The sequence below is a fragment of the Trichechus manatus genome, unplaced genomic scaffold (genome assembly GCF_000243295.1).
Source record: "Trichechus manatus latirostris isolate Lorelei unplaced genomic scaffold, TriManLat1.0 scaffold00007, whole genome shotgun sequence".
Classification (NCBI taxonomy): domain Eukaryota; kingdom Metazoa; phylum Chordata; class Mammalia; order Sirenia; family Trichechidae; genus Trichechus; species Trichechus manatus.
In genome coordinates this window covers 29306430-29318264 of record NW_004443943.1, presented here as the reverse complement: position 1 = coordinate 29318264, position 11835 = coordinate 29306430, and the positions used below count along the sequence as shown (strand labels likewise).

Below are 11835 nucleotides of genomic sequence, written 5' to 3'. Positions count from 1 at the left end.
TTCATTGTACTCCTTAAATTTATTTCAGTTCACAGTAATATCCTTTGAACAGAGTCAGCAAATTCTACCAGACAAAATTCACATACACATTAACCCCAGGTAAGCCACAACACTCCCTGAGGAGCTGGAGAAATTACCTAGGGCAGCCAAGCTGGGGAACGGAAGTGGCTTGGCGTTGCTGTGTGTCCTTTAAGGCTTTTTGGTCCTGGTTGATTTCCTCTTGGAGGTGTCCAAAGAAAACTTCCCTTTCCCACTCAGCACACCCCAGTCTTGCTTTGGTATCTAACCCAATGGGCTGAGGAAGGGAGGTAGCCAGGAAATTACACTCATTAAAATCTGAGGTTAATGCCTACGTATATCCCGTTCATTCGCAGTTAGTGGATTTATCTTTTAAAACAGAGGTATGAGGCAATGGGAGGAAGAAAACTTCCAGAATCATAGAGAAGATCCCAAGAATAGATTTGGACATGATTTCAGGACAAGAGAATAAAGTCAGTGTCAATAGGTAGGGCCCGAAGTACTGTGAAACGCTGCTGCCCAGCATGATGGCCTTTTTGTAGCACTAGTAACTCCTGGGTGCCTGAGAAACTCAACTTTAACAGCACTCCCAGAGAAGCTTTCAGACTAGGGGCAATGGGGAGGAGAGTGGGGAAGGGTAGAGATGAGAAGTCAAGGTGACAGACTTCTTTCCCTCACCTTTTCTGAGTGAGGCTAGAATTGCATGGATAAAAGGCACCATTGCTTAGGAGAGGAGGAAAAGTAAGAGAAGGGAAGAGAGCAGGGGTTTCTCTGGGTTCCAGGGACCTTTCCTCAATCTTGGTTGGAACCCAGCATCCCAACAGTTTCCTAATTCCCCCAAATGGTTAGCTGCAGTATCTCTCCCAGGCACCAGCATCTTCTCCTTGAGAAAACTCCAGCTCCTAGTCTCCAGGGAACGGGGGCTGGAAGTAGGGAGCAGATGGAAGGCTTTGGTCTTTGCCCTCCTTGTTCGCTCATATCCCCTGGAGTCTGATAAACCAGGTGCTGGAGCTGGAGGCATGAGGCCTCTTCCCACCCACCCCAAATCCACCCTGGACCTCAGGCATTGTAGGTAAAGAGGAATGAGGGTCCAGGTGTGCACAGCAGCTAAGAAGGAGTTGGTGAATTTGGATGTAGCCTGGTCCTTGCTGGGGCAGGGCATTTACAGACCCTTATTGAAGTAGACATAAGGCACAAGTTCTCCATACTTGGCCCTGACGGTGTCTTGGAGCTTAGGTTCCAGATAGGAAACTGGCAATTCACTGAAAAGAAAGGAGAAGGTTACGAGCTTGCCACCTGGGACAAGCAGCAAATTACCCTCAAATAAAGTCCAACCCAAATGCCACCTCTAAGAAGCCCTTCCAGATTTTTCCAGCCAGAATTCCTAATGGCCTCTGTACACCACAATATGTTGCTTTTACCTCTACTCAGGCCAACTTCATTCACCCTGGTGCTAAAGTTCTTTGTTTAAACTTCTATCTTCTCCACGTGCGTATGTGCTCTTACAAGTACAGTGCTTGATACACAGGCAATGTTAGCACACAAGTACTTAACTAAGAGTACTGAGAACCAGAGATTGGCATCCTCCCTGTATACATTCAAGCTACACCTAGTTTCCTGCAGCCTGATCCCCCACCCGACAGTCTGATGCTTCCTTTCCCTTTTCCATCATCCCCCCCGCTCCCTCCTCCCCATCTAAGATCAGAAAAGGAGAGGTTCAAATAGTCTACTTTCTAGTTAGAATAAGGACCTATCCCCTTGTTCAGTTTTAAAGACCAGATCCAACCCAAGGAGACCCACCCAGTAACCCAGCCGGTACGGAAAGTGCTTGTTCCCTCACCTTCTCTCCAAGGAGCCCTTGCTCAACTGGGAGGGACCAACCTCACCCCTCCTCCTAGCTTCTCCTGCCCTTTGAAGGTCTGTTTTGGTTTGCCATGTAAAGAGGCCCAGAGTTTAGGCCGATGGGCACCTATCCTTGGACAAATGCTGCCCTTCCTGCCCCCTCCTTCCTCCTTCAGGACAGCAGGTAGGTCAGGGTGGTGGTGGCAGGGTGTTTAGTAAAACAAAATGAGGAATGAACAGCTGATACCATGTCTGTGGGAAGAGCCCGCATGCCACTGGCACCATGAAGATGAGGCTGCAAGAAAACAGAAACCAAAGCGTTAGGGGGACCACTTCCCACAGGCCTGCTCAAACACCAGCCCTGAGCTCCCCAAAGGAAGGGGGAGATGCCCATTCACCCAGTCTGCCTCCCAGCTCCTCTCCCTCCAAGCCTTCTCCTGCTCCCTGGATGCCAGGATACTCATTCTGGCCTGGGGAGAAAATCAGCCCCCAAAGTCCAAACAGATGAAGGAGACAATGAAGTCACTAGGGATGCAAGCAGCAGTCCTAGAGACCACAGCATGCCCTGATGTGTAAGGAAGAAGTGATGGGCATGGATCCCAAGGTCCTACTCCTTTATTCATTGAACAAAATCAGTCTAAACCAGTTGCCATGGAGCCCATTCTGACCCCTAGGCTGTTACAACACAGGGAAGGGCAGTTTCTCAAATGTCACTGTGCATACAAATAACTTGAGAAGCTTGTTAAAATTCGGGTGTTGATTCAGTAGGTCTGTGAATGACTGACAGAGTCTTCATTTCTACATTCTCAGATGATGCTGATGATGCTGGTCCAGGACCATGTTTTGAGAAACAGGTCTTACAAAGTTTAAGAATCTAACAGACCTGGCTCCGCATCCCAGCTTTACTACTTACTAGCTGTGTGACTTTGCGCAAGCTACCTCTGAGCCTACAGAGGGAGGCAGCAGTGCATACCTGGCAGTGTTACCGTGAGGATTAAGTGACATAACATACATACAGCATCCAGCCCACGGCAACTACTGGATTGGCAGAAAATAGTATAGCATGATGTTAAGACTGCTAAGGATCAAATTCAGCTCCAGCAATTACCAGCTACATATACTTGAAAAGTTTCTTTATCTCTCTAAGCCTCAATGTCTTCGTTTATAAACGCGGACGATAATTGTATATATGGAGCTCCTGGGTGGTACAAACAGTTAACGTGCTTGGCTGCTAATCAAAAGGTTGGAGGTTCAAGTCCATCCAGAGGCCCCTCAGAAGACAAGCCTGACATCTTCTGAAAATCAGCCCTCAAAAACCTATGGAGCACAGTTCTACTCTGACATACATGAGGTCACCATGAGTTGGAATCAACTTGATGGCAATTGGTTTTAATAGTATTTATACCTCTAAAAAACCAAAACTCCCAAACCTGTTCCTGTCAAGTCAATTACAACTCATAGCGACCCTATAGGACAGAGCAGAACTGCCCCCAATGGGTTTCCAAGGAGCGGCTGGGTGGAGTCAAACTGCCAACCTTTTGGTTAGCAGCCCAGCTCTTAACCACTGTGCTACCAGGGCTCCATATATACCTTTAGGGTGAGAGAATCAGGTGAAGTTATGGATATGAAGCAAAAGTACTGAGGGAGCAGACAGAAAACATTTAAAAAGTATTCATTGTTATTGTTGCCGTCATTAGCCCCACAGCCTTGCAAAACGTGACTGATACCAGGACATGTCCAGCCAATGGGCAGGCACCTAAGAATGCTGTCTTGACTTCCTCCCCTCGAGGCTGGGACACCTGATAGCCCCACCAAAGCTGTGTCTCGTCGTTCTCGTCTCTGCTCTAAAACTGCTCCAGACTGAAGGTCAGCGGTGAGGCTCCAGGATAGAAGGGCACCCGAGCACCCCACTTTCCACACTGACATATGTGGAGAGTCTCACCCAGACTGGTGCCCTCAAAAAAGATGGGGCAAGAGCTTGCCAGATGGACCAGCTACCCTGAGCTCAGCCACTTTTAAAGTCAGGCAAAGGAGCACGTGTTCTCCAACATGGGCTCCAGAAGAAAACAGATCTTGGGTTCCCCAGCCACCCCAGAGCCCAAATCATCAAGCAGGATACTCACGAGCACCCAGACAGCATGACCTGCAATGGGGCATGCAGGACCTTGACTTTCTGCACAAAAACAAACAAACAGACGAGAGAGCCACATGGGCTATATATACCGTAAGGTGAACCCCACCCTGCCCTGCCACCAATCAGCCAGCCAGAGAGAGGAGCCCATAGGCATGGAACTTCTGGCCCTGCAGAAGAGGAGGAGAAGGGGACTCCTCCTGCTTGCCTTGCTCTCTGCAGACAAGGTCAGGAAACCCACTATGATGGGTAAAACAGATGGCCAGGGGGACTGTTATGGACTCTACTTGAGCGAGATGAAGGGGTGGCAGCTAGAGGGAAGGATGGGAGGGTCAGGAGCCCCCAGGCACAGGTGTGGTTGGGGGACTCTGGGCAGGAAAGAAACTGCCACTCACCTTCATGAAATGCAGCTTCTCCAGTTGTTCCATGAGGACTGGTAGTAAGACTGGAAGAGACCAGAGACGAAGCTGGGGGGAGGGCAGTAAGCCTCCCCCTAGAGCCCTCCTGAAGTCAGACCAAGGGCTGAGTGACCCCACCCCCTTCCCAAGAAGCTCCAGGAGTACTTTTATTTGGGAGCAGACTGCATGGGTATGGCCACCCCAACCCCTCTCTCCAAGTCCCAGCAGAACAATGCTTCCCAAACTTCTCAACCTACACACCTGTAATCACATAGTAGGTCATGCACCTCTAGGCCCAAAGCATCCTTCTCAAGACTCAAAATATCTTTGAAGGCCCCTGCAAACATATTTTGTATCCTCCTCTGTAACATAACCCAGGGAAGCTCCACCAGGGAATTTCTTTTCTCTACCACTGTCTCCCTAGCACCCAGCACTGTGTCTAGCACATAGCAGGTGCTTGATGAATATCTGTTGAATGGATATAACTTTCTCTCCCAAATCTCTGATTAACTGATGTTCCAGGAACTACAGTGTGGTTCTCCCATGGCTTTCAGCACTCAAGTAAACCAGTTGGGGAAGCATGGCTGCAGAAGCTGAAGTCCCACCTCCCACTAGAAAGCCAAATGTGTCTGGGGCCTCTGTCATGTTCTCCAGGGCCCCCAGGATGGGAGGGCTTCCCCGTCTTACTCATGCCAGGGGCTGCCATGGTGATCCGAGAAATAACCACTTGGGTGATGCCTATGGCTGCAGCTCTCTGAGGGCAGAAAAGAGTAAGTTGTTAGGAATGACCTTATCCAGTGTACCTGGGGTTGCACTGGAGGACTAGGTGAAGGTCATGGCTAAGTCTGAACTGGTAAAAGGTGAAGGGATGGACCTGCCAGGGGCTGAGTGACCTCACCCAACCCCTTCCCACCCAGCCGGACGTTTATGGCTTCAGGACCAGAAATGATGGAGAAAGGACATGGGAGTCCTGTTCTGAACAGAGAAATGTAGGAAAATTGATGGAAAACAAGAATGGAATCAGAGAGAAGGCTTCTCCATCCTATTTGGAGCCCAGGCCTGCTCTGACCACGAAGGAGGGGGAAGGGCATAGAGAGAAATCCCTCCTCCCACCCCAAAGGAAGGCCTCCACTCACCCGGGAATGACCAATCTCACTGTGATTCTTGTCCTTCACGCAGATGCCCTGGATGAGTTCCCTAAACACAGATAGAAGTTACTGGACTTGGGAAAGGGGTGCTGAACACCTGCCAGTCATGTGACACACAGGAGACCATGACCAGGGCACTCAAGCTCTAGGAAGCCACCTCCTGCAGCCTGGTCCTTTGACCTTCCCTCTGCACTCCAATGAACAGTATCTCAGAAGTGACTGAAGGCCATGGCCAAGAGAGCTGGTCCTGGGCCTGGACTTCCTAGGCTGAATCTGGAACCGCAGTGTGTGACCTTGAGCAAGTTAACTACCCCCCTAAAGCTTCAGTTTTCCTCATCTGAAAAATGAGGATAATCATGGCACCCACTTCATAGGATTTGGTGAGGGTTCAATAAGACAATGCCTGTGAAGTGCTTAGCCCAGCACCTGACACAGAGTGACCATTCCACAGAGAGTAGCTATCATGGCTACTATTCTCAAGCCAGTTCTTGACAGCACACAACCCAGGACCAGGTAGGTGGCTGCAACTCATTCATTTATTGGGAAAGCACAACTGGCTGGGTGAGGAGAAGAGGAGAGGGGCAGTAGATATGCATGACTACCGTGGTAGTGCTCTTTCTACAAGGGCTATTGGGATACATTTCCATCTGCTAGTAGTCCCAAGAAAATGGGGTTTACAGAATTGCTGCTGCTGCTGTTGATGGCAATGATGACAATGGTGACTAACACTTATGTAGCATGTGTTACGTTCCAGGCATTGTTTTGAGTGCTTTATGTACATTAAATCATTAAACCCTCCTAACAGAGGAACACCTAGGCATTCTCTTCCTCAAGAAGCAAAAACTGTGAGACACAACGAGTTTCTCCTTTTACCTTTCCTGCTGAAAAGCTCAGGGCTGGGTGCCTAGAAAACATCTATCTCACAGTACTCCTCTGGCTTCTTTCACAACTTCTTGGTTCTGTTCTGTCTTTAGATATCTGGCTCTGTTATATTTCAGTCTGTAAGCCATCCCTGAGGCTTTGGAAGGAGGCAGTGTTCACAACTTACATAACACAGTTTCAGCTGAAAGGACACGCTTTAGTACAAAACCCCTCAGGTACACCACACCGGAAGTGACTCCCACAACACTCAAAACAAAGACTAACCCTAAGTCACCCCCCACTCCCACGCGGGTAGGAGCAATCCTTAGGGACCCTTTAGAGGCTCAGCCCCACAGCCCGCCCCACACCCACCTCAGCCGCCAAAAGCCGCCATTGCCTTGATTCCTTGTCCTTTCCCTGGTAACCTCGTGGTTTGTAGAGAGAAAAAGGGATTCCTGTACTTACTGCTGTCGCATCATAGGGATGTTGACACAGTTAGCTGCTGCCACAGCAGCAAAGGGCACCCAGCGGCCCACCAGGGGTGGAGCTCTCTGTTGGGATAAGGGAGCAATGGGAGTTGTCAGGCTCACTGGAATGGTAAGGATTTAAGGGCTATAAAATAAAAGCCCTGGTGGTGCAGTAGTTAAGTACTTAGCTGCTAACTGAACTCACCAGCTGCTCTGTGGGAGAAAGATGTGGCAGTCTGCTTCTGTAAAGATTACAGCTTTGGTGACCCTATGCAGCAGTTCTATTCTGTCCTATAGGGTTGCTATGAGTTGGAATCGACTCAAGGGCAATGGATTTTCAGTTATTGCCACAAACACCCAGACACCAAATCTGGGAATCCCAAAGTGCCTCAAAGACCTGAGAAAGATCAACCTGGGACAGCCCTGCTGTATTTCCCCTACTTGTCTGGACTCTGGCCATACCAATTCACCCAGCCTGCAGAAATGGCTGTTTTCCTCAGGACTTTGCTGCCCCCTAGTGGCCACGCTTGCCCACAGCAGCCCCACATCATACCTTTGTCAACAAGTTCATGCCCACAGCAGTGGCCACAGCAGTGGTTGTCGCTGTGAAGTAGGAAAGGGCCATCTGCCTAGTGGAAAGAGAAAGATGCTTTTGGTGGAGGGAGAGGAGGCCTGATGGCTGAGGGCAAAACCATGAGCTTGAGGGAGAAAGTCTGGAAAGGAGGCTCCAGCCTCATCAGAACCTTTGCACTTTGCTGTGCCCTATCTGGAGAATCCTTACCCTTCAGAACTCAGCTGAAATGGTACCTCTACCACAAAGACTTCCCTGACCAGCCTGTCTACATGGACCACCCTCCAGGCCCCCCTGGCTGTTCTCTATCTTGTCACCCTGTTTATTTCCTTAATGGCACCAAGCACAATCAGATCATTGTGCTTGTTTTCTTTTTAGACATGAGACTCTATGAGAGCAAGGACCACACCTGTCTGACTCAACAATGGACCCCCAGCACCTAGAACCATGCCTGGCACATAATACACACTCAAGATATATCTGTAAAATGAATGAACAAGCAAATGAATGAATGAGTGAATGAATGAACACATTTGGAACTGGTCTACCTGACTGATGTGGGGGAAGCCGCATTCCTGTTGGTATAGTTGACTAAGGCATTGAAGGACTGGTTCACCCACTGCCAGAAGACTACCGCCGGCATCGTCCTACCAGTAAGGGAGGCCAAGAAAGAGAGGGGAAGAGGAGGATGGAGGGAAGGTTTGGTGTACATCAGCCAAGCCACGTCATCTGCAGTTCCTCAAACTGTTCCTGTGCTGTTTTATGCACCTGGGCTTCACCCAGGCTGTCTGGAATACCCTCCCTCTCCTCCTGTACCTGGCAAAATCCTGCTAAGAAATCACTTCCTCCTTGGAACCTTCCCCATCCTTCCTCTTCCCGTCCTGAGACAGGGTTAGCCGTTCCATGCTCCCTGCTCCAACAATCCCATATCCTTCCCCCAACCTACCACTTACCAAGCTGTATTGTAACTGTTTACCTCTTGGTCTCCTCAACAAAACTGGGAGCTCCTTGAGTGGGGGGATTAAGTCTACATTCCTAACACCTGGCATAAGGCTTGGCTCTACAAAGGCTGACTGAATAAATGAGCGAACAGAATCAGGGAAGAAGGGGGAAGAGTTATACATCCAGCAGCTAAATAAAGTTTATTCTCTCCCCAACTGAACTGAAACAAAGGTTCTTCCTATTTTTTTTTTTTATTTTGATGTTGCATTATAAAAAATACATTAAATTCATTGTTGAATAAGTACTTTTAAAAGAGGAATTAGAGTAGCTTATTAATTGAGAGTTCTAGAGAGGATTGCCTGGGTTAAAATCCAAGCACCAGTATTTCCTGGCTGTGTGAACTTGGACAAGTAACTTGTCTAGAACCCTAGTCTTTTCATTTATATTGGGGATGATAATAGTACCTACTCAAATGATTGTTGAAAGGGTTAACTGAGTTAATATATGCAAAGAATTTACCACAGTGTCTAGTATCTGGTAAGCAATAAATAAAATCAACCAGTTGCCATCAAGTTCAATTTCAACTCATGGCGACCCCAAATGTGTCAGAGTAAAACTGCACTTCACAGAGTTTTCAGTGGTTGATTTTTCCGAAGTAGATCGTCAGACCTTTCTTCCAAGGTGCTTCTGGACAGACTTGAACAGCCAACATTCCAGTTAGCAGCCAAGCATGTTAACTGTTCATACCACCCAGGGATTCCAAGTAATCAATAAAGTTGGCTATTATTATTATTATCAGAATATGGCTCCCTTCCTACCAGGTCCAGGCAGCTGCACCTGTCACTGCCCTGCTCCAGGTCCCACCTGTAGAACTGGAGCATGAAGCCTGTGATGATCATGCCCCCAGGGACCTGGAAAGACATCCGCCCAATGATGTTCATCTTCTCCCCAGTGTCAGGGTGGAAGGCCGAGTCATACAGCTTCTTGGCATACAGCAGCTGCTCCACTTGAGTTCCTGGGGGCACAGCCCCCATCCTGCCACCAAGGACAAGGAAGATAAGAGCCAGCCTACAGGCAGAGTTTCTTCCCAGCCCTATTGATGCCTCCCAGCTCCCAGTCATCCTGTTCTCATTGCTCCCCCATCCCTGGGGTCTTTCCTTCCTGGAAGCCCCATCAACCCAGCCCCCTCCCCTAACCACTCACCTGCTCTTCTCCACCATCATCTTGGCCCAGTCCAGCTCCTGCTCTGGCACCAGGACTGTTCGAGGGTCCGTGATATTGAAGAAGTGCTTCACCCGCCCCAGGAAAGTGCATTGGTCCCAACGGGGAGCATCGATGTTAAAGCCAGACAGGTCAGCCTCCATCCTGCTCAGACACAAAACTGTGGACTTAAGGGACAGAGGAAGAATGAGCTTGTCGGCAAATTCAGAGCCTGCCCTGGAGGCCCTAAGTACCTCCCAATGTTGTAGATTGCCCACATTCACCAGCCACTGGGCATCACCTGACTCTCTGGGCAGGGCCCAGGCTGAGAAATCAGGCCTTAACTTGTGTTTCCTGAGTGCCTGCTGGTGGCCAGCCTGTGCTTGGTCACACTGTGGGGGAGACAGGAAAAAGGGACAGCACAGCCCCTGTCCTTGGGTAGCTCGGAGCCAGATGGCAGAAACAGTATGTAATACGTATAGCAACGATAAGTACAGTAGGAGATGAGAGGAAGCAAAGATGGGTGAGTGCCCCAGTCAGCAGGGGGGCTTCCCAGAAGAAGGGAAATGTGAGCTAGGCCCTGAAAAGTAGAATAGATTTATACGGAAGAGGTTAGAAGGCATGGGATCACAGGACAAGCAGACAAAGGTGGGAATGAACACGACACGATCACTTTCAGCACTGCAGCAAGTGTGTGTGCGTGTGCGTCTTAGTTATCTAGTGCTGCTATAACAGAAATACCAAAAATGGGTGGCTTTAACAAGCGGAAATTTATTTTCTCACAGTTTTGGGGGCTAGAAGTCCAAATTCAGGGCACTGGCTCTAGGGGAAGGCTTTCTCTTTCTGTTGGCTCTGGGGGAAAGTCCTCGTCTCCCTTCAGCTTCCATTCCTCAGCGATCATCATGTGGTGTGGCTTCTATTGTCCCCCATCTCCACTTGCTCTCTGTCCTCATCTGCTCTTTTTTAGAAATTGCTATCAGGTTCTATTGTATTCTTTCTGTTGTTGTTGTTGTTGTTAGCTAGACAGAGGAGCGGTATCTCAGGCAAAAAGAAGAGCAAGCATGGAAACCACACAGGGCATGTGGGGACCTGATGATGATGATAACAGCTAACACCCATTGAGCTCTTACTGTATTGTATTATTGTAGTTTAAGTGAAAGTTTACATTTCAAGTTAGTCTTTCATACAAAAATTTATACACACATTGTTATGTGACCCTAATTGCTCTGCCTGTACTGTGACAGCACACTCCTCCTTTCTACCCCTGATTTCCCATATCCATTCAGCTAGCTCTTAACCCTCTCTGCCTTCTCATCTCATCTCCAGACAGAAGCTGCCCATTTAGTCTCATGTAGCTTCTCGAGCTAAGAAGCACACTCTTCGTAAGTATCATTTTATGTCCCACAGTCCAGTCCTAATCTGCTCTTTTTATCTCAAAGGTGATTGGCTTAAAGCACACCCCACACTGATATGGCCTCTTAATATAACCCCAAATGGGATTATAACCACAGGTATAGAGTTTAGGATTTACAACACATATTCTGGGGGGACACGATTCGATCCATAATAGTGTGTGAGTGAGACCGCAGGCCATGGGATGAGTGAGGCACAGCGCCTACCCTCAGGAGTTAGAGTGACAGGAGGAGAGGCCAGGAAAACAGCAGAGTGTACACGGTGCTGTCGACAGACACTGCACGCAGCAGGAAGCCAGGGAAGAGGAATCTAAAATTGGGGTGGCTATTTCTCCCAGCTTGCCTGGGACTGCTGTCCCGGGTTCATTATTAATAGCACCGCTTTTCACTCTCAAAAGTGTCCCAATTTGGAGGGCAAATTATATGGTCACTTTATCTAAAATGGATTAGGGATTCTGAATATACTTCATGAGATCATGAAATTAGGATGTGTAAAAGTTAGCTAGATAGAGGAGCAGTATCTCAGGCAAAAAGAAGAGCAAGCATGGAAACCACACAGTGCACGTGGGGACCTGATGACAATGATGACAACAGCTAACACCTCTTGAGCTCTTACTGTATGCTAGACACTTTGCTTAGTGCTGGACATGCATTTCTCAATTCCTCTTCGCAATAACTGTATGAGGCAGATACTTTAATTTAACCCCATTTTATGGATGAAAAAACTGAGGTGCAGTTAAGTACCTTTACCAAATCATTCAAGCATTAGCCAGTGGCAGAGCCAGGATTTTAATTCAGCCTGAGTCACTTCAGCACTCTCGCCTATAACTGGGCTCTGGAATCCA

General features: G+C 48.5%; 1 protein-coding gene across 1 annotated transcript; it reads right to left on the bottom strand.

Moving 5' to 3' along the window:
• On the bottom strand, positions 1-10078 carry SFXN2 (sideroflexin 2). The gene is made up of 11 exons (XM_004370089.2): positions 9582-10078; positions 9243-9413; positions 7985-8083; positions 7419-7494; positions 6864-6949; positions 5526-5586; positions 5077-5143; positions 4387-4436; positions 3984-4033; positions 2108-2155; positions 1-1280 (listed from the first exon to the last, which is right to left on the bottom strand). Exons 1-11 carry the CDS (start codon positions 9740-9742, stop codon positions 1181-1183), a joined length of 969 nt encoding a protein of 322 aa, XP_004370146.1. The 5' UTR covers positions 9743-10078; the 3' UTR covers positions 1-1180.
• Between the last annotated feature and the right edge of the window lie 1757 nt (positions 10079-11835).

Excerpts from the sequence above, each read along its gene's own strand:
- SFXN2 (XM_004370089.2), bottom strand. The coding sequence starts at position 9,742 with ATGGAGGCTGACCTGTCTGGCTTTAACATCGATGCTCCCCGTTGGGAC. Across the intron at positions 5,144-5,525 it reads GTGAGATTGGTCATTCCCGG|AGAGCTGCAGCCATAGGCAT; the intron begins GTGAGTGGAGGC and ends TTCTGCCCTCAG. Across the intron at positions 2,156-3,983 it reads GTCATGCTGTCTGGGTGCTC|CCTCATCTTCATGGTGCCAG; the intron begins GTGAGTATCCTG and ends GTTTTCTTGCAG.